This window comes from Eubalaena glacialis, chromosome 10 (genome assembly GCF_028564815.1).
Source record: "Eubalaena glacialis isolate mEubGla1 chromosome 10, mEubGla1.1.hap2.+ XY, whole genome shotgun sequence".
Classification (NCBI taxonomy): Eukaryota; Metazoa; Chordata; class Mammalia; order Artiodactyla; family Balaenidae; genus Eubalaena; species Eubalaena glacialis.
Window position 1 is genome coordinate 42,309,535 of NC_083725.1, and position 22,889 is coordinate 42,332,423.

Below are 22,889 nucleotides of genomic sequence, written 5' to 3' on the forward strand. Positions count from 1 at the left end.
CTACCATCAAAAGGAAAATGCCAGCCGGACTCATTTCTTAATAAGTCTTCTTCACACACCCAACCCTCACTCTACTCCCCAAGTTCTCACAAAATCATGCCATCTCCTTGTATGTACTATTCGTGTTATCACAGACAGCCTTCTGCCCCATCTCTTATAAACTCTTATTCACCTTAAAAGAGAAAGCTCAGATGTCACCTCTTTGATTCAGCCTTCCCTGATTACCCCACATAAAATCATTAACTTCCTCTTCTACTCTGTATTAACGTTTTAACAGATAGAGCTGTATTTACTTGCTTACATGTCTGCTTTCCTGACAATGACCAGGCCACTTATCTTTTAACTCGTGTCCAGTATCTGAGTAATTGCTCACTAGATATTTTATGGAAGAATGAATATCCTGCCTTCTAATACTTTGAACTTTCTATAAACAAGCTTAAAATCATATAGTACATATATGGGGTTGGCCAAAAAGTTCATTTGGGTTTTCCCGTAAGATGTATACGGAAGATAAATATCACAAATATATCAAAAACTTCAAATTGTCTATGCATTCACACACTGAGCCACAAACATTCCTTCACAGGGACTGTACCCATTAGCCTACCACAGAACCAGATTTTGTCAAAAACTACAAAACTTTTAATACAAAATCGTATTTATATATTTATAATTCATATACATGCCCTATCTGTGATTTTAAAAAATAAAAGCTACACACTGTATAGACACTCTTAACTCATAGCTGTAGGCAACATTTTTGGATGGAATTTCTCCTCCAGTAAAATCAACGGCATATTTTATGTACATGAAGGCTAAACTGCATAAAGATAGTTTCAGTTTCCCAGATATGCATCTCCTTTTAGGGCAGGTTTATAAATTTAAAAAGGCAAGACAAATGTACACCTCAGAATCACTTTCTTAGCTACAAGAGTTGTCATGTAATTTCTGTGAAGTTTCTGATACATCCATTTATGTAATACTGGTATTGAAGGCAGTAAAGCAATATATACTTTTAATGTCATGGCCTAATAAAGGCTTCATTGTCATTCCAATCTGATTCTTGATATAGTGATTCATAACTTCTCTAAAAATTAAAATTTCAATGGGACACTGTGTTAAAGAGACTCTAAATAGATTTCTTAAAATATTTCCCTGAAATATCCTTTATATACGACAAATTTCACTAACATTAGATTAAGTAAAAAGGGAAAAAAAGAATTAAATATGGCACAAGATGTTACAGAAAAACCCAAAACAACTTTTTTTCAATTAATAAGCTTATAAACAGAATATGTGAATGACATTATTAATCCAGTGTTTTTTGCACCTTAAACCTTTTGTTCATAAGTGTATTCACTTTTACAGTTCATTTGAAATTTTTAAAAAATGTTTAAGTTTTGTAGAAATGCATAATGGAAAAAGTGAAAGTTTCTGTAATCTATTCCCCGGGGGAAAAAACTGAACAACTTTAGTTTTCTGATATGTTCTGGATTTTTTTCTTGTGCACACTTTGTAACACACATGCATAACCACTGATGTCATGCTCTACCTGAACCATACTTGCTGTATTCACTTAATATATATTATAGACATCTTTTCTTAACACAACACATAAGTCTCTCTCATTCTTTTTAATGGCTTCACAGATCTTACTGCACAGATATATTGGAATTCATTTATCCCTTTTCCCAGTGTTACATATCAGAGTTGTTTCTAAATTTTTTTTGCTGTTATAAATAATAGTGCAATGCACAACCTCTGCGGGGCAGCAATGGCAGCAGCACCTCTACCACTAACTAGCTCCATTACTACCATCACACACCATGTTCTTATCCATATCATACAGATGAAACTCAGTTACATTCAGACAGATCACTTGCCCAAGGTAAACAATAAAGTAAACTTCCCTAAGGTAAAGATTTAAACCCAGGCAGTCTGACTTCAGAACTTCTGCTTTTAAACCATACAACACGCTGCTTCCCAAAGATATAAATACATTCCCCAAAACTTATGCAGGTGTTTCCATACATTAAATTTGCAAACAATCAAAAACAAAGCTCTAACTAATTTTAGACATGAGGATATAAAGGAGAGACAAGCCCGGTATACAAATAAAGAGCGTAGTGATTTCTGCCTGTTTTCTCATCATATTTCTAATTAAAGAATTAAATAATGTACATATGAAATAGAATAATTACTATATAATTAATTTTATAAGCACTCAAATTGATACCAAATATACATACTAAACACAAAAGAATGCTTTTATATTCACTTATGTTGTTCATTTAACATTGGATAAAAATTTAATGTTGTGTGTAAAGAGATGGTCTCAAATAGGATGTCCTCATTATAAAAAAAGCTACTACTGATAAAGGCAAAGGAGTAGAGGAGGAAAGACTACCTTTAAACAGCTTTGCACCACAATCGAATTCTCAGTAATAGAAAAAAGAAAACTGAAAAGAAACAAATCTTCTATCTTAAATGTGAACTAAATAAACAACAATCGATCTGGGCTTTATTCACACACAAAGAGAATTTTCAGTTAAATGCTCTCTCTTTAGAAGAAATTTGGTGACCTGATAACGCAGGTTTCTATGTCATTATGTTAAACTAAGCTAACTGCCGAATAACCATAAGAAGCTGAGAAAGCAAGAGTGATATACTTTCTGAATCATCAAGCTGCACAGGATACTGAAAGTCTGAAGCAAGCATCTGTTTGGGCTAGCGTTGGAATGGAGTAAGGTCAGTAAGTCTAAGGGGAAATCTAGGCTTCTCACAAAACTAGATTTATAATAAGAGGAGACTACAGGGACAGATCAAAATAAATGTAGAATGCCTTTGAGTTCAATTTACATCTTGATTTTAGTGTCATAAATATTCTAACTTCTCCAAGAAGGAGTATATAAAATGAAGCAAACAGAAGTAGCAATATTTTATTTACTTAAGATAAATAGAAGCTGAGCCCCATCCCTAGAATTTCTGACTCAGTAGGTTTGGGGTTGGGCCTGAAAATTCCCACATGATGCTGATGCTGCTGGTCTAAGGAACATACTTTTGAGAAACACTGACCTAAAAATAACTACTTAGAATTCTTTCGCTGGTATAGAACTGTTTCTTGAATTTATGTAACTTGTATAAAACTATAATTATTCACTGTTAGGCATCATGGGCAGTTCAGAGGCCAAACTATCAAGCACTACATGTCTGAGAATGGCACATAGCCACATCTGCTAGAATAAGATGAGGCAAATGGCTCAACATCTATCAGGATAAACAAAGTCATAAGAAGGGCGATGCTTCTTTTTTTAAAAAACTGAAATGGCTCAAGCAACTATCATGGAGAAGTAGACCAAAATACATTATCTTGTTTGTCCTCTAATGACCAGATGGAAATGAAGAGTAGGACTCTGGAGGCAAGTAAACTGATGTGATCCATGGGAATTACTACTCGTAACTTAGCTTTAAACCATTTTTAGCTGAGAACTCTTCACTTTCTCAATTCAAATGAAGAGTCTTCTCTCTGTGCTGGCAAAATATTTTCTTTATTACCTAATGCCATAAAACTTATCACACAGTAGTATTTGTTTATATGCATTTTCTTCCAGGCTAGCCTGTGAAATACCTAACACAGGAGTGTATATTTTGCATTTTTCTATTTTACTGTCGAGTAGAATGCCTACTACTCAGAAAGGGCAGGAATTTACATGTTGGCTGACATTAATGTAATCAAAACAAAATTCAATTAAAATTCTTTATTTATGCTTGTAAGAGAAAAATATCCTGTTTCATCCTCTCCACGTAAGTTCAATTTCTCCATTATTTGGTATCACTTAAATTGAAGGCACAGGGATATAGCAAATTCTTTTATTCAGTTAAGAATTTATTGAGCCCCTACTATATTCAGGCACTAATCTAGACCCCTGGACATAGAGAGATAAGCAAAACAGTTCCTGTTTCATGGAATTTATGTTCTAGCCAGGAAGACAGACAGATATGTAGAGTACAATGTTGGCTAACGATAAGTGCAGTGGAAAAAAAACAAAAAACAAAATGAGTGCAAAAACAACAACAACAAACAAACCAGCATGAGTGCAAAAACAAAACAAAAACAAACAACAAAAACAAAAACAAAAACCTGGAAATGGTCTTTTAAAAATGTGGACTAAGAAGGGCCAAACTGAGAAAGTGACCTTAAAGCTGAGACTCTAACACAATGCAAGCTAGCATGTGGTGATCTCGGGCATGAGCATTCCAGTCAGGGGAAACAGCGAGGAGGCCAGTATGAAGGGGGTAGAATAAGCAAGGAATGAGGTATGGTGATTCACTTTGTTTTTATGATCCAGACTTGATCAGAAAACCTCTCAGCATTTTAACCAGTAAATAGTTGAATGGGTTATACCTAAAGGGGACCACCAATACTAAAGGATAATAACAATTTCTCCAAACTCATGGACAACCTCTAAACATGTGAGAGTGGGCAATAAACACTTTCATCCCAGATTATGCTTACATACACTAGAGGTAAGCCCTTTGACATGGGAAAGATATGGGAGTTTTCCAAGGCTGGGCTATCATGCCTAACCACCACATCAAAGTCTTTTGGAAAAAGGAGAAAAAAAATAAGCCCTGGATCAAGAAGGTAAAGAGAAAGAGGTCATCATTTTAATAAGATGTAAAGAGGGTGAGAAATTTGAATTAGGACAAGCAAGAGAGAGCGGTAGGCTATAATTAAAGTAATTCATAAATCAGAATTACTTACCCTTGGAGGAAATAAATTTTTATGTAGGATTTACTACTACTGGTTGAATGATAACTACTATAACAAATACTAACTTCCTGCAATATTTTGAAAACAAATAAAATACTCTATGTCATAATACTGAAGGTGACTCAACATCAACTTCCTGCTCTTGCCTAAGGACCTTGCATTAGTAATGACTAACAAACCATTCGCAATGTCTAATCAAGCCAGAAAGTCTTGATTATGCCACAAGTAAGATGAACAACCTCTCCCTCTCACCTGCCCCACAATTCAGGAATAAAGAAGTCACCCAGGACACTGAAAGTTTACTAAACACACCCCTATGAGTGGTTCAAAGTACAGGGCTATCAAGAAGTAGTTTCCTTAGAATGTAAGAGGAGTAGCTGGAGAAGAAGATGCATATACATCTTTCAAAGGAATCTAATTTTGATGAATTTGTTTTGAAATTCTGGTCTCTTACACTTATGATGAATCACAAACTGTATTATTATACGTAAGGCATTGTTCTAAGTTTTTTGCAAGCAAATTAACTCATTTAACAGTCCCATGGCATAGGTCCTATTATTATTCCCACTTTACAGATGAGGAAACTAAAGCACAGAAAAGTTGCCTCAGATCACTTAGCCCAGACTAGTAACTGGCAGAGCCTGGATTCAAACCCAGATAGTACTAGCTCTCCAGAACTCATGCTCTTAAGTACCACACTGCAAATACGACAAACATTAATGAAAAGTAGTGTTTTTTAAAATTTCTTTTCCTAGAACTTTCATGAAATCCCATTGCTTCAGTCATATTCATATAGATGGCTCCTACATCTTTAATGCTTCTCACAGGGTCAACACTAGTCTTTCTTCTCCACCAACTGGACACCAACACTTCACAAAACATGTCCTCATATTTTGAGTTGACTTGACTTTAAAATACAATTGCCCCTGTTCCTCAAATCAAACTTTAATGTAGACTTTCGTATTTCCAAGACTAAACTTTAGCAGTAGGCTACCAATTGGTTTTGATCAACTGCAACATTAAACATTGTATGTACCTTAAGAGCATCTTGCCTCACACCTTCTCTGGGGAAGTAGCTCTATGACTCAGGGCTCCCTAAAGCCCACAGGAAAAATTCTCAAATCTTAATTGGGTTATTCAAGGTCCTCTGTTGTCAGGCATTACATAGCACACTGCACAGGTTCTGAAAGCATCACCACTACCATTCATACCCCTCCTCACCCAGTCTTCTTTCAGTCCTTCAAACTCTTCTTCCTCTCCTCTCTCCAGGACCACCCTGCAGGCACCTTTCTCCCTGCCCTCCTTGCTTAGCTAACGCCTTACTCGTCCCTCCCCAATGTGAATGCCCCTTCCTCAAGACGGCTTTGCTTACATATACAGTAGTTTCCTCTACTACTGCACCAGGTGCTCTCTCTTTGGTAAGATGATCCTATCACATTAGTAATTTAGTAATCCATTCAAAGTTAGTCCTGCTGCATGGCCTGTCTTTTCAGTACTTAGCAGGGTCATGCACTTTTCACCTCCACATATATCCCCAATGCACACACCCCAGCCTGTCTCCTCCTAGCCTCCACTATTTTTACCCACTGAAATTCTACTCCATTTTCATGCTATATCTTTGTAAAGCTTTTCTCAATTCCTATCCCACTAGTAAAAGTCCTCCCCACCTGTGAACTGAAATTGCACTTGTTTTTGATTTCCTGGATGCTCACTGAAGATTGTCTTGTATTTGTTCTTTTACACTGAGTTTAATTCAGAATTTTTCATTCTGCCCTAGAATACAGAAAAAGAGTTTTCCTTTTTTTTTTTTTTTTTTTGAGTGGGTATGTTCAATTTTGCAAGGTTGCTCAGGACAAGGATGGCATCATTCATCAGAAACTACCACCAGGTTAGACTGTGATTCTTTGATCTTGCAGACGTGTGGTTCTTAAAGTATTTGAGAACTAAAATATATGCACCCCTGACTCTTCTGCAGTTTTGTTTCCAAGGGAGTCTTTCATAAACATTAACATCTGAAATTCATATGCTTGATCTCATAAGTCCTAAACAATCCTTAATAAAATTCTGTCCGCACTACTAACATTTTTAGGTAGACTCAATGGAAAAGGTTGTCATGTATAATAAACACTATAATATCACTGTCACTAACTTTTTTTGTGGCTTCAATAAGCAAAACACGGGACAAGTGTGTATAAATGCATTTGTTGAAGAAAAAGCAGTTTATAAAATCAAGGTTTGGTAACAAAAATGATTTCTCTTCTGGTTTCCAAAGTAACTGTTTTATTCTCAGGGTGAAAACTGATTTAAAGCGTGCAGCTCTAAGTTATGAGCTCAGGCTTTGTCATTTTTGTGTACTGGCCTAGAAGCTGGAAACTAAAAAGATTATAAATATACTGATGAAAATCTGCTTCAGGCAAATAAATGCAAGAGTGGTAGCCAAGCCATTTCTTTTTTTTCCCCCTGAAGTTCAGGTGTTCGCCTATGTCTTATAAGTAGCTAGAAGATTCTTCTGCCCAACTACTAGAACATACTGATGAGCCCAAACCCCCTGTAGATCACAACGCAGTGTAAGATGAAACTCTGGCCCATACATCTGCAGGCTTAGATTGGAATTCTGGCAATGCTACTTATCTGTATTCTACTCACTAGCATATACTGTGTCCCCAAGCACTGTGCTCATGTCCCGTTTCAGCAGATGCCTCACTGAACTCTACTCATTTGCCTACATCCTGACATTTCTCCCCATCAAGCTCTAAGTCTTGAAGGAATCACCTTGATTTTTTTGGTCTTTGTATCCGTAGAGCTTAGCACTACCACCAAATACAACCGAAGTTTGTTGAGCTGAAATGATTAAGAACTTATCTGTGAAAAGAATGATTGATTGATCTTGGTCAAGTCAGTCTCTCCGATCCTTAGTTTGTGCTTTTATAGATGATAGACTTTTTTTTATAAGTTGGTAACATTTTGCAGCATTTTTATATTAAAATGAGCTCTCGTATGAAATGGTGGAGTCATCCATTTGTATTAGGCACTTAGTAAAGGTTTTTTCCCAACTGGAAATAGAAATATTAATAAAATAAAAGAAGGAATAACAAAGTGGACCTTTAATAACATTTCTATGGTTTTAAGTTTACCATTCTAGAGTCTTCTATCTGTGTAGTCCATGAACCAGCATTATAGCACCTCCTGCAACTCTGTTAGAAATGCAGAATTTCACGTCCCACCTCTGACCTATGGAATCAGAACCTGCATTGAAAAAAAATCCCCAGGCGATTCCTTTACACATTACAAATTGAGAACCACTGATTTAGAATACGGAAAGCTAACAATGCTTACTTTAAAACTCTTTTATAGAACTACCTACCAGTAACCCAAATTTTACCAGTATAGCAAAAGTACCATTTGATGTGTTACTTGGTTAAAAAAACAAAAACCAATCATCTTTGATGCATTATAAATGAAATTAAATTAAACTCTAGAGACAGCATACTTTAAAGAAAACTGTGAAAGGTTTAGATTCAGACAGACCTGGTTTCAAATCCTGAATCCAATATTTATAATTATTAGCCTTCTAACCTTGGGCAAGTTACTAATCTGCTTGACGCTCACTTTCTTTATCTAGAAAATGGAGATAAAGATCTTCTCAATTAATTGTTGAAAGGATTGAAGGAGAAAGTGCTTGACAAAGGGAAAGGCTTATAGTAGGTACTTATAAAAAAAAGTCGTTCCCTACTCTTTCCTGGAAGTTTTGCCATTTTGTTCTAACAATATATTTAACTTATGAAAATTTGTATATAATATTGAGATAGGTTTATGAGAAAATAAACCTGGATCTCAAAGAGGAAATGACTGAATAACAAAAACAGGGATTCCCTTAGATAGGGGAAGAACCCTAGAGAGGAGTCATTTTTAATGGGCTCCCAAATTTTTCAGGATAAAGCTCAAACTTCTTAGTTGATCACACAAAGGCCTTCTTTAGATGTCTTTAGTCTCATCTCCCGACCATTCCATCACTACTTATATGGTGCTGGGGGTGTCAGGCTCAGTAATCTCTCACATAATGCTACCTTTATCTTTCCTTTTCTTCCGTAAACTTAACTCCCACTCATCTACTAAAATTCAGGTTCTGAATTCAACCACTTCTCACCACTTCCCTTCCACCACCTTGGTTCACTGTTTCCCCTGAGTTATTGCAATTGCCCCCTAACTAATCTCCCTACTTTTAAAAAACTTACTCAGATCGTATCACTCCTCTGTTCAAAACCTACAAGTCCCTATATAATAGGGCTTCCGTGCTACCTTTCAGTGACTTTGTTCCAGTTGCAATGGCCTTCTTACTGTTCCTCAAATGTGCCTCAGCAACTCTGAATTAGCTGTTGTGTTATGCATGGAACATTCCTCCCCTTTTCCCCAGATATCTTCATGGCTCTCAGTTCATTCAGATCTTTGCTCAAAAATCATCAATTATAGAGGCCTACACTGGAGAAACTATCTAAAATGATCATTTCCCTCCTCCATCCCCCGGTCAGTCACTCTCTGGCCCTTAACTGGTTTACTTTTCTTTTCTCTCTGATACATTGTGTACTTGTTTCTATTCTGTACTCTCATGATTTAGAATCGTGTCCTGCACATATTAAATATTCAATTTTTGTTGAGGGAATGAACGAACCTCTGGCTCCTTAAAGATGTCTGCTCTACCCTCCTGACCACTGATTCACTTGTTCCTCCTCCACTTTCTCAGCACTTGGTGCCTGTCTCCCATAACATTTATTGTTATAATTATATGGGGAAAAAAACTGTTTTACCTTGACTCCATAATCTGAGTGGCCATTACAATGTCTAGTACAAAGTAGAGCATTTGATATTTGTTGAATGAATGATGTGGAAAGAGAACAATTCAATTGTCTCAAGGTGAATAATAAGACTGTTAAAAATCATCTGTCTCTTTGTCTGTTATAGCTAGATGAACTTCCTAGAGGAAAAGGCCAAGTATAAGTTCAGAGAACTTTCTAATATGCAACTCTTCAGATTTTCTTCAGCGTAACTTGAGTGTTTTAGATTTTAACTTAATAGCTTATAGAGTTTTAGTATGTAAATTTATAAAAGATTAGCTTTCTATAAGTTCATTTAGACTTCAGACATGTTCAAATAAAGCAATGACCTTTTGGTAAAATTTTAACCTAAAGTTTTATCACCTCTTTACCTTATTGACATCAAAAGAAAATATTATTTTGGAAAACTCTATTGTTGCAGGATTTTTTTCATTTCACTGATGCTGCCTATATATGGTAGTCTATGGATATCATTTTTAAAGAATTAGCATCTTAATCTTTCACACAAATATTCCTCTTATGAGTCATAAAATTATTGTAGCAAGAGAGTAGCCAGAAGGATTTAGAAATCAGTAGGAAAGACAAAAATAATATTCCAACACTTATCAAGAGAAAAAACAAAACAGGCATTTATTTGGTTCTTAAATGTAAATAATTTAATCTCTTTCTCATCCTTTATACTCCAAAGCTGAGCAAAGTTTCCAAATAATCACTACAAATAATCACTGGAGAAAAGCTGAACATGGACACCTATATTTTTAAACACCACTATCTAATAACTCATTATACTAAGAAAGCTGGTGGCAAGTATACGTATCAAATTTTTTTCCTTATACTCTTTAACAATATTCTCCTACTCTTCTAAGTTAGTCTGTTGGTTAAAATAACAGAAATAAGCTTATATCCTTTTCTTCTTCATTAGGTTCAGTATTTACAATAAAATTTTAGTAACTTTCGGAATTCAAATGAACTTTACTTTCCCAAATGATTACTTAAGAGACTTCTAATAGATTTTTTAAAATATTTGTTATTCATGCTCTAAGATCAGGTCAAGGGACATCAACAATCTTGAGTTTCTATATATCTCCCTTTGCTTTAGAAGAAAACCCCTAAAGTAAAGCAAAGACAGAAAGGAATTACCTTGTCTGAAATAATAGGGCATATAACTAAATGTATGAATACGGTACTGCTTAACACACTTGAGATTTAGATAATTATTTGGGATATCACAATTCTCAAATGGACACAATCTTAGGAAAATGTAACACTATAAAAAATACTGTTCTGAAGGTACTGAAAAACCAAGTAACTATATGTCCACTTTTCAACACGATTATTTTGGGTTTCTTTAATAAAGGAATGAAGAAATGAGTACTACTTTAAAAATAGTTATATATCGTACATGCCAATACCTTAAGTAATATATAAACACATGCCTCGATTCCAGAATAACTGAATTTAAAGTTCTGCTGATATATTTGGGGTGAGGGGTGTCTTGCTCTAGGAGTCACTTTAGAAGTGTAGCTGGGTAGAATCAGAATAAAGAATGATAATTTATCAGCCAACATCTATTGTTCCATTTGCCAAATGTTGCTGCCTTGCCCAGGTATTCTGAGTTTTAATATTATTTAGAAAATACTTTTAAGTTAAAAATCACTACTGGAATCAGTTAATATCAAGAGTGATCCAGGGGGACTTTCCTGGTGGCGCAGTGGTAAAGGGTCCACCTGCCAATGCAGGGGACACGGGTTCGATCCCTGGTCCAGGAAGATCCCACATGCCACGTCACAACTAAGCCTGTGCGCCACAACTACTGAGCCTGCGCTCTAGAGCCCGCGAGCCACAATTACTGAGCCTGCGTGCTGCAACTACTGAAGCCCATGCGTCTAGAGCCCGTGCTCCGCAACAAGAGAAGCTACCGCAATGAGAAGCTGCGCACCGCAACTGAAGAACAGCCCCCGCTCGCCGCAACTAGAAAAAGCCCGTGTGCAGCAACGAAGATCCAACACAGCCAAAAAAAAAAAAAGACTGATCCCCAGTATAGAGGGAGCGAAAAGCTCTCGCCATCAGAGTAAAATAGAGGTCATTAGCTGCTCTGACACGAGTGGCATGTTTCATCAAGCAGCAAAGTCATGAAGCCATCAAGATTTAAAAATGTCATGTGTAGGGCATCACGGGGTTTAACAAAAACTTCAGAAGAACTCCTATATACTGAAGATATGATAATTGCAAGCTATGTCATCTGCAACTTGATTGGACATTCTCATTGAATTATTTTTTCTATTTCACAAATAAATATTTTTATCTTCATAATCCCTATATATTGTTTACTGATAACTTTTAATTGAAATGAAATGGACTGGTCCATATTTTCAAACAGGAAAAATGGTTCTTGTTTCCGTATTACTAACCATTTTTTCAGGAACTTAATCAACAAATAAATCAAGATACAAACTAAACAAAACAAACAGAGTTTCTTAAGGATTAGTTATATTCATTTGGATTATGCTTTTGCTTTTTACTATTTTCCCTTTTCCTGTGGCCATCTTTTCTTAATTTACCAAAATTTGCAGATGAGAAAAAAGCAAGCAGTAATTTTGGTTTAAAAAAGATTATTTGGGATAAGAGATTGAGAGTAATAAAGTACACTGCCTCTGTCTCATACTTCATTCATTGCTTTGACTTTGGGCTTTATTACAGTTTTATTCCTGTTTGGTATACTTAAGTGTTGTTCCATATATTATGATTTCAGATTGACAAACAATTTCCATCTTACAATAATAAAAAACTTTAAGAATCAGAAAAGGTTTGACCCATGAGAAGAAAACCATATTTATATTTAACACTCTTATCAACACTCCCACGCTTGGAGAATCTATGTGAATCTAAAAGCCAGAAGAGAACGCATGACTTGCGTAACAACCAATGATGCATATTTTATGATAAAAAGCTTACAGAGATAAACATAATGCTACAAAATAGTGTGGTAACAGATTTAAAAACTTATTTTAAATGAAGTAACAGTAATTACCAGGTAACGTAAACTGATTACACTGTAAAATATCAGATCACATTTACTTTTATATATTCAATATATTATACCAAGCACCGTATATTGTTAATACTAATTTCTATGTACCCATCACTTTATATAGATTGTGTCATTTAACCTTCACAATAGCCCTATAAATTCAGTGTTACTATTATTATTGTCACCCCATTTTCCAAGTGAAGAAATGAGGCACAGGTAGATATACTCACTTATCCAAGATCTCATAGTCAGTTAAGTGACAGAGCTGGGATTCAAACCCATGTCCACCTGACCCCAGAGCCCTTGATCTTAACCCCTATTCTAAATTCCTTCTCAGTTCACTCCAAAGGTGAAAAGTAGAACTTAGAAGTTTGTGAACTACAGCACATGAAGTAGTAATTATCAACTCCTAAAACCTGTGGTCAGCTTTGCAACTTCCCATACATCCTTACCTCTTCTGTGCTTTTTAAAGTTAAAAACCTCATATCAACTTTCTACCTGTTATTTTCACATTTCACATCTGTCCTATGTCATATTTTCCTTGGTAACAATCTCTCTTTCCCATTTGGTCTTTGGTCCTCTGACACAGATTACACAAAGCAGAAGTAATACGGTAGGCAAGTATCAAGGAAGCTCTGTACTACCCACTCTGCTTGCTTCTGAATATTTTCCCCACTGCAATGGAGGTGCTTAGCAAATTCTTCCAACATGCATCACCTTCCATGATCAAGAGGGCATTTCCTCCACCCATCTTGATATATTTCCTAGGAATTCCATGCAGGTTTTCATAATGGGGAAATCAGAAAGTGCTGCATTGGTAGATTTGGGCATTAGTCAAAAATAAATGCCAGACTTAAAACATGAAAGTAATGAATCCCTTAAAATGTACCTGTAACAAGACATCTGACTTTGGATTGTTATCAAAGGTAAATTTTTAAAAAGCAGACAACTGGGTTCATTGATTTTGTATAATTTAAATCAAGGTTTACACAATTTTTAATGGTCCTAATCAGTCACCAGTCCTTTGGCACCAAGTAATTTTGGATTATCACAGAGTATATTTTCTTGACTTTAATGCTGCTTTAAGATTCAGCAATCTTGTGGGTCACTGTTAACAAGCTACTAATAAAAAACTTAACATCTTCATATAAATAGAGCTGGTTAAAGGAGAATTACCACTTTTCTCTCCCCAAGTCCTTATCTTCTAATGTCTAAAACAAAAACCACTACTGTTTACCCAACTCTTAGTATGCAGAAGAACTATTTTATATAGATTCCAAGCATGCATCAAAAGGCTACTAATGTGCTATAAGCACAATACATTTTTAATATAACTTGTAAAGGGCAATCATCAAGTAATTTAACAGAATAGGGTTTGTGTATACTTTTATATGTGTATATATTATTATATATTTTAATGTAAAGTAAAATAGAACTATTGTCTTACTAAATTATGCAAATTTCCTTTTATTTTGTAATTTTCTTTTCCTCACTTTTCAAATTCCTTTCACAAAGTTCACTGTCTTGCCAATTAAATGGACAGTTAAAGAATATAAATTTCTTCCTAGGATCAAGTAAGGAACCCTTTCCAGGTGCAGCTTTGTTTTAAGTGATTTCTCAATTACATATATTTAGAAATTTGGCCAATTACAAATCACACATCTCCAGTCTAGCAATGAAATTCATCATTTCAACCTCATATTTTGAAAATGGACTTATAAAAAGCAAAGGTAAACTAATCATTTTTGCTAAACCAAATTTGAGTGAAAGAAATTGGATTTCATAAAATCTCAGAACTGGAGGAAATCTTAAAATATTATTCAGTTCCATTAAAAATTAGGCAGAAAACTGGAGAGTCTAGAGAAAATACAGTATTTTAAAGGAAAGTGGCCTGATTAGAAATTAGAACAGAACACAAAGCTGGACTCAAATATTTGAATGAGGAAAGTTTTTTAAAAAGACTAACAGGGGGCTTCCCTGGTGGCGCAGTGGTTGAGAGTCTGCCTGCCAATGCAGGGGACACGGGTTCGAGCCCTGGTCTGGGAAGATCCCACATGCCGCGGAGCAATTGGGCCTGTGAGCCACAACTACTGAGCCTGCGCGTCTGGAGCCTGTGCTCCGCAACAAGAGAGGCCGTGATAGAGGCCCGCGCACCGCAATGAAGAGTAACCCCCGCTCGCCGCAGCTAGAGAAAGCCCTCGCACAGAAACGAAGACCCAACACAACCAAAAATAAATAAATAAATTAATTAATTAATTAATTAAAAAAAAGACTAACACTAGAAAGTTCTTGTTAAAATAATTAATGATAAAAATGTAAATCAAGCTGCATTTAGCTTGATTTAACCCAGTAAAGTGCTTCAAAAGAGCTGTATAGCTTCCTCTTTTATCTAAAGGCTTCAGATTACCAGGTTCAGAAGGCATTCCCTTTAGGGTGAAAATTGTCTGTAGATACCCTGCTTAACTGGAAACAGGCTTGCTGCTTTGTTATAGTAAATACCCTGGAAATTTATTTAAATACCCTCACAATTCTTGCTCACTGGCTCCAGGCTCTAAAAACTCAGAAGATTATTTTCCAAGCACAGAGGAGCATCAATTTTGCTGCTTTTCTCAAGGAGAAATCCCTGACTGAGAGATAAGATCATTTTCTCTTAAAGCTATTTGAGAAATCATGCTGTGTAACCTCAGTGGAGAATGCACAGCCGCCAAACTCCACGGGTTTGTTCCAGATGGATAAAGAGAAGACCCTGGGTTGAACCCTTATTAAAATGACATTATGGCTATAACTTTATGTGAACATGAGGTTATCAAGATTATAGTTCCCATGACATTCATTCCCAAGCATTTCAACACCACGTAGAAGTCTTCTATTTGTTTTTAAATAGTCACTCAATGTTTCTCAGATGTGAAGTGAGACTAATAACAGCACCTAACTTAAATGACCATTATGAGAATTAAATGAGATTGTACAAAATGACCTCATCAGGAAGCCTGACATATAAACAGGGCTTCCTATTATTATTTAATACCTTCTACTATCATTTAAACATGCTCAAGTCTCTTTGGGGGTGGCTTTTCCCATTTCAAGTCCTCCCTCCAACTCTCTCTGTCTCAGCCTCTCTTCATACAATGCCGCCCCCACACCCCCCCGCCACCCACCCACTACAATCGTGCTTCTTGCCACTTTACTCAAACTGTTCCTGCCAGTCACCTCTTTAATTAATATACAGCAGTAAGCATGTCTATTAATTTATATGCAGTATATAAAAACACATTTCATATTTTACAAAACACAGAGCTGAAATAAAAGATACACAAATATTCTAAAATCCATTAAAACCAATTTGATATATACTTTTGGTTTTAAACATAAATCTGAACACAAATTCTCCCCATTTCCTTAGACCATTACTATCAGAAAATTTAATAGGAAAAACATAAACCAATGCTCTAAAAGAACCATTATCAACCTTATAGATGCAAAATGCCTAATCTTTCAAAATAAAATTTAAATTAATGAGTTATTTGTTACTAATTTCCCAGGTATAGTTTTTGATGGATTATGACAAAATGAAAAATGTGCATCATCTTCTTCAGATTATAAATACGAAGCAGCTTTCAGAACTTTTATTTGGAAATTTGATAATTAAAAAAATGGTTGTCAAGTAAAAATATCAGTCAATAAATACTTGCATAATTTTTTGCTTTTGAAAAAATTTTAACTCAAGTGTCACATATAAAACAGGTTCTGAGGATAAGTAAATGTACTGATATTAAAATTAGCTAAAATGGAAGATAAAATGGAAGATTATATAAACTCTTCAAGAGTCAGTCACGAATCTTGCCTTGACTTTCATTTTCTTGAATCCTTTCAAGTGTTCAACCCACCAAAGGCAAGAACATAGAGTTAATGGAACAGCAAAAACATTCTAACACATTGTCATCATCTTTAGGGGCAGAAGGACATTTCAAATTTTGTGACCTTTCCTGGTCAAGGAATCCTTTTGACAATGAATTGTACCACCCTCTCCAACTCTACCAGTCCCTTTCCAAAGGCTGCTGTTTAAGAAAATCTATAGTGCAGCTTCCAATAGTATCATGTTGATCAGTTTGTTGGGTATAGAAGATGGATGGGCTGTGAAGGAGGAAGCCATTAAGGCCACTAGGGTTGCCAATTACAGTTGCCATCTGTGCCCTGACCCAGGACACTCAGCAAAGGGGATAAAGTGTGTTTGTGTGTGTTTGGGGTGGGGGGAGGGGAATGGTCAGAAATCCAGCCCAAATGCTCCAATCCCTGATGCCAGGCATAGGGTTGCATCTTCCCAGAGAAAGGGGTACCTTTTCCTAATATGCATAAAGATGCATAATGGGTAGCTATGGCCTTGGGCCCATGTAAAAGCCAGACAATATCTAACTGACATAGGGAAGAAGGAACTAAACATTTACTTAGTATCTACTCCGTACTAGAACTGTAATATAAAAGCTTTATACGTATTATATGATTTCCTTTAATATCTTCCTCTCTATAATAAGGGGCATGACCACTCCCCATTATATAGATGAGAAAAACAGCAGATTTAAGTAAACTGCCAAATAGGAAACAGAAAAAAAATTTATACTCAGGTTTATCTTCTGTGAAAAAGGTGGAAATGTGTTAAATAACATGTACCAGCCCTAAGAAAGATGCTTTGGGGTTTATAAGTTGCTACCTTCCAGTTATTCTCAAGGTAGAACAAACATCCACTTTAAGAGGTGAGTTAAGAACACCACAGCTTGGCTTCCCATCCAAACCACAAAAGGAAGAGGGAAACTTCAACTCTAAGAGACACAAGAAAGCGGCACAATAAAACACAAGCATGTCAAAGTTAACCCAACTAGGAATTTGAGATATTCACTTCAGAACTGAAACTTTAAAATCTGTTGGCTTTCAGCAGGTTATTTGAAATAAGTTTCCCTTATGAAAGTGGATAGAAAATAACCATCACCCATGCTCCAGTTTCCTTAAAAGAATAACTACTATTTCCCACAGAAAGTTTTACCAGTGCACGAGCATGACTTGGTGTGCTCTAATTACAGCATTTCACTCACCTGAGGCCGAATTCATCATGTTCTGCTGCACTGGTGGAGTGGTAGGGGATGTAACGTTCATCTGGGAGAGCATGGCCTTCCTGGGGTCCTGCCACGTTGTTGTTTGATCTATGTGACTGAGACAAAACATCCACTGCATTAGATAACAAACACGAGGCCCTAAAAACAACCACCTCACTTATCAAAATAGGGTAGCTCTATGAAGTAGTAGGCAAAGGATTCTAAATTAGCTCTGTAAAAGTATACAGTCTTGTCACCTCACTGCTCTCACCCTTCCTCTGCAACCTTTTTTCATCCTTATATCACTGAACTTTCCCCTCTTAGATCTTGCAAGTGCAAAATTTGAAAAAGTTATGTCTGGAGTTTTAAGTGAAGGGAAATCATTTTCACCTAGCAGACAATTATTATCTGCTTCTAATTTAAAGATAAAATGTGATTTATAAATTAATCGTCTATAACAGTAGTCATATGAGCAAAACCCAAGATTCATAAGGGAATCACCCACTTTTTTCCTCCTAGAGCTATAAATGCCAATTAACATATAATTTTAAGACCTAAAACCCTTTACACTGAACAAATAAAACATGAAAAGATGAAGTCTTATTATAGTACATACTCCAAAGCCAAAACAGAATTACAAACTTTAAGTTTTGATTGTTTCCTGTGACTGTTGAAGGCCTTTGTTATTTGCTAAACAAAACATTTAAACATTTTCTACATACTGTTAACGTACTGCAAAATATCTTACACATATGCATATAGATGTCTTCATCTATAAAACTGGGGGTGAAAACAGCTAAAAATTATATGAAATATGAGACTACAAGGCATCTTGCACAGTATTTGGCATATGAGCATTCAAAAAATATAGTTTTCTTCTTCCAGCAAAGAGTAATTGTTTCGCTGAAACAAAAACTAAAAATATTACACCCATGAAACCACCTGAAAATTTATCTTGAAGAAATAGCCAGGGAAGTACTCAAAGATTTATGCAAAGTTCTCTTCTGTATAATTAATAAAAGCAAAAATCTAAAAGCAGATAACAACATCTAACGAGAGGGACTAATTAAATCTTGTTACATATAATGTACTATATTGCAGCTATTGAAAATATTTTAGAATAATATTTAATAGCATAGAAAATATTCATAATACAGCTTTTTAAAGTAGATTGTAAAACAACTGAGGCTAATTGTTTAAACATGTGTGTACTGAAAACATATGGGAAGGATAGACATCAAAATGTTTTAAGTGTTTCGATGGCAAAATTACAGAACTGTATAATAATAGGAAAACCTAGAAAGACAATCATGAACTCATTATCTTTGAAATGGGGGAGGGAGGGCATTAGAAATAAGTTATTAAAAAAAAAAGCCTCAAATCATTTTCTCTATGGCTGTTTAAATTTCAAATCTGATTTCTCTCTTCCTGAATCATCCCATGATAAATACCCATGTAAATAGTAAAGGAAATGACATCCTGTCGTTAATTTTCCTGAAATGGAACCAGAATGCTCTCTCATCAATAATGTTATCATATCAATAACACAGTAAAAAAGGATCTTAGACTCTGGCTAGAATGGACCTTAAATATTATCTACTGGAGATGGGAGAATTCTTTTTCCTAAGCAAGCAGAAAGAAGATGAAAACAGGGGGGTAAAAAATGTGGAAGATTTGTACACTTGTGAATGACAATGGTACTACCTGACAATTGAAGGCTATTACAGACCAACTAAAAATGCTAAGAGAGAATATTTATTTAGTAGAGTATATAGTCTCTCAAATATCACCTTATCAGCACTTCTTTACCAGTCATATATGCTTTTTAGCAGTTGCACTAGCACTGCTCAGGTCTAGACAATACAGGCAAAACCTTGTTCAAGTCTGGCTATCTAAACACCTCATTCTAAAAGATCACATCCTTACCAAGCTCAGTTAAGAGTTTATTCCTTTTCCATCCTCCATGTGAGCCACTGAACAAATTAAACCACAAAATGTTTCCTAGATATTCAGTGCTTCTCATGCTTACAGATATAAAGCAATACACATGATAATTAATACAGTCATACTGAAGGAAAGAAACTTGAAACCTGTAAGACAACCAAAATTTAGGGAAATGTTTCTGTTTCTCACTGCCTGTTATAATGTTAAGAAACCAGGAAAAATGGCCAGTGATTCATTATTACTGGCTCTTAAATATGAATGAAATTGTGTGCCACCTGCCTGCTCCTTGTCTCCAGTACTTCTTAAAGTCTGTTACCTTTGTGAGGGGTAAAAGAGAAGAGAGAAGCAAGTTCTGGATTCTGACTGTTGAAGGTTTTCTAAATATCTAACAGTTAGGCTTCTCTGAAAACTAACCAATTATGTAAATCATATTAATCCATTTATAACTAGATTGCAGTCCACTTGAGGGTTTAGGAAGACCCTATTCTGATGACTAAATGACTATATTCTGATAACAAGCACATGAATCTTCCCAAATAGTGGAGCCAATCCGTAAGTCTGTTCTTAAGGCTTCTTTCTCCTTTAAATAAATTAGGGTTTTGAATATAATGCAGAGAATGTATAGTTTTACTGCTCTCAAAAAAGTGATTATTTTGCTGAAATACTACTAAGTGTACAAATGCTAAAATTCCTCCTCCTGAAAAGGCTTCTGTTGAACCTCAGTTAGTTAGTTTAGAGCCCTATAAAGCTATCCTATGTTACTTCAGCTAATGTTCCACTTACTCAAAAAAGATCTACATTTTTTTAAGGAATAAATATGCCATTATCTAAATTGTCCCAACTATAAAAGCATGCAACCATTTAGATGCTAAAGGGAATGTGAAATAAAATTAACCTCAGAGTTTTTGCCTTCACTTATTCTATAAGATTAAATCATGAATACTGTTTTATCCTAAAAAGTCAATTTGTAGAAGTATACCCAAAAAATCCAGTCTTCCTTTTTATCATAAGAATAAAAATCTTTATAAAAACATTTCCTATGATAAAGAACTATTTTTGCTCAGACCAAATAAATAGTTTGCTAGGCCTACTCTTCCCCCAGACATTTGCACGGGACCTTCCCTCATCTCCTGGTCTTTGCTCAAATGTCCTACTCTTAGTGAGGCCTTCTGTGGCCATGTCATCTAAAACCCACCCTATTTAAACTTCTACTCCCTCTTCTTTGCTTTATTTTTGTTTGTTTGATAATCCTTTATCATTATCTGACACATAATTTACTTATTTTGTTTATCTATTTCCTCAAACTAACAAGCTCCAGGGAAAAAGAGACTTTTATCCATTTTATTAACTACCGTATCTTCAATGATTAATAAAGTGCTTGATAAATATTTGTCAATGAATTAATGAAAAGAAAGCTTTTTTCTTTTTTGCCCTAAGAACATCAAACTTTCTCCCAAAGTCCTTGTTGCCTTACTGACTTTATCAATACCCACCTCCTTTTCCAAAAATGTAATTGCAGGTAAGGATTATAAACCCACTAGAAATAGTAATAAGGAGATTATTGGTGACACTGGCAAGAGCAGCTTCAGTGGCATGATGGGGGTACAGTGCATAGGAGGTAAGAAAACAAATTTAGTTGTGTATAAAACCACAAATGGATGGATATGAATTTTTGTTTTTTTCAGGAGGAAGAAACTCAAGTGTTTAAATGTGAATGAAAACAGACTAGCTGAAGATGTGCTAAAGGATCAATGAAGAGTTATAGTCATCCATTAGAGAGTGAGAAGGAACAGAATGTAGACACTGCTTCCACTGCAAGGAGGTGAGGAAGAAAGGATAGGGTAGAAGCAAATAATTTCACTGGCTGGTCAAAGTTGATCGCATTCTGGTGTGAGGACTTCTACTCTCTTATCGGGCGATATAGCATTAAGAGGATTAAGGAGGCTGGCATTATTGGTACCTCCACTATGCAAAACTGAGGGACTTGCACAAGGTCACATATTCAGTACACAACAAGACTACATCTGGTACCCAGGAATTCTGTAAACAGTTTCTGTACTAGACATACACATGAAAAGGACAATATTCAAAAATGTAAATTCTTTGTAATATACATTGAATAACAAATATATTGCATAAATACTAAAGAGGGAGTATAATAAAAAGGCATGGTATTGAAGATTCAATAGAAGAATTTACAAAATATTACAAAACAGAGTTTCTATTACTACTAGAATATAAGCTTCTTGAAGAAGGTGTACCTGGGAGAGTGCCTGGTACATAGTAGGGCTCAATAAATAGTAAACGAAATGAATATTAAAGCAGTGTGCATTATTTAAGAATGCAGGTGATTAAGAGTTCACATAAATGCTAATCTGAGAACAGGCTGAAAAGAATTTTCACTTAAACTACAGATTCTAAAAAAGGTCAAATTATAAATACCAGAATCAAAATATACAAACCAAGGAGATAAAATTAAGCAAAACTCATTAAACAGTATTTTCAGAGTTAAAATGAGTGGTTACATATAGCATAGAAAATAATTTAAAATTTAGTTTATCTTGTTCTTAAGAATAGTCTAGCTGCTGAACTTACTACAGGAAAATAGTAAGTGTGAAATTCTCCAGCCCCTTCAAGATACGTAAATAAATTATTCTTTCCTGTTAATTTGGAAAAGAAAAGGTAATTGGATTTATGACCGAGATAAACCCTATGATCTTACTCTGGAGCAGCTAAGACTGGGAAACAATGAACCTTTCAAAGTTTAGACTGATGAAACATAAGCAGCTGTACTTTGACCAAGGTCCATGTCCAGCAGCCGTCTCTCCTGCGTATACAGAGCCACCTCTCCTGTTGGCTTTTGTCTTTTACTTTATACTGCAGAATTTGGCCTTACATATTGGATGACTTAGCAGAATCCATGTAGAACCAAAAAAGGGGCAGAAATCCAAAGTGAATCATTAGTAAACTGACTTTTTGCATAATCCCACAAAAGTTAATTGAGGCTACAGTATATAGAAATATTTGAAGCGCTTTATATCCTCCTGTGAGATGTGAACCTTATGAAACTCAAACGTGAACACGGAATATAAGGAATTCTGATCTTATAAAGAATAACAATATTACTGTCACATCTTCAAATTACGGGGAAAACCATAAGATCATGAAATGCTACCTGAAGAAGCTACAATGGGGAGACCCAAAGATCTCATCTTCCCAGG

The 22,889-nt window shown here is 35.4% G+C and overlaps 1 protein-coding gene across 12 annotated transcripts in view; it reads right to left on the minus strand.

Annotated features, from left to right (window-relative positions):
- YAP1 (Yes1 associated transcriptional regulator) overlaps positions 1-22,889 on the minus strand; it is a 104,118-nt gene that overhangs the window by 36,689 nt on the left and 44,540 nt on the right. For all 12 annotated transcript variants that reach the window (XM_061204027.1, XM_061204025.1, XM_061204026.1 and 9 more), the window contains exon 3: positions 17,725-17,840. In XM_061204027.1, the coding sequence (XP_061060010.1) occupies positions 17,725-17,840 (116 nt within the window). The remainder of the gene's footprint in view (positions 1-17,724; positions 17,841-22,889) is intronic.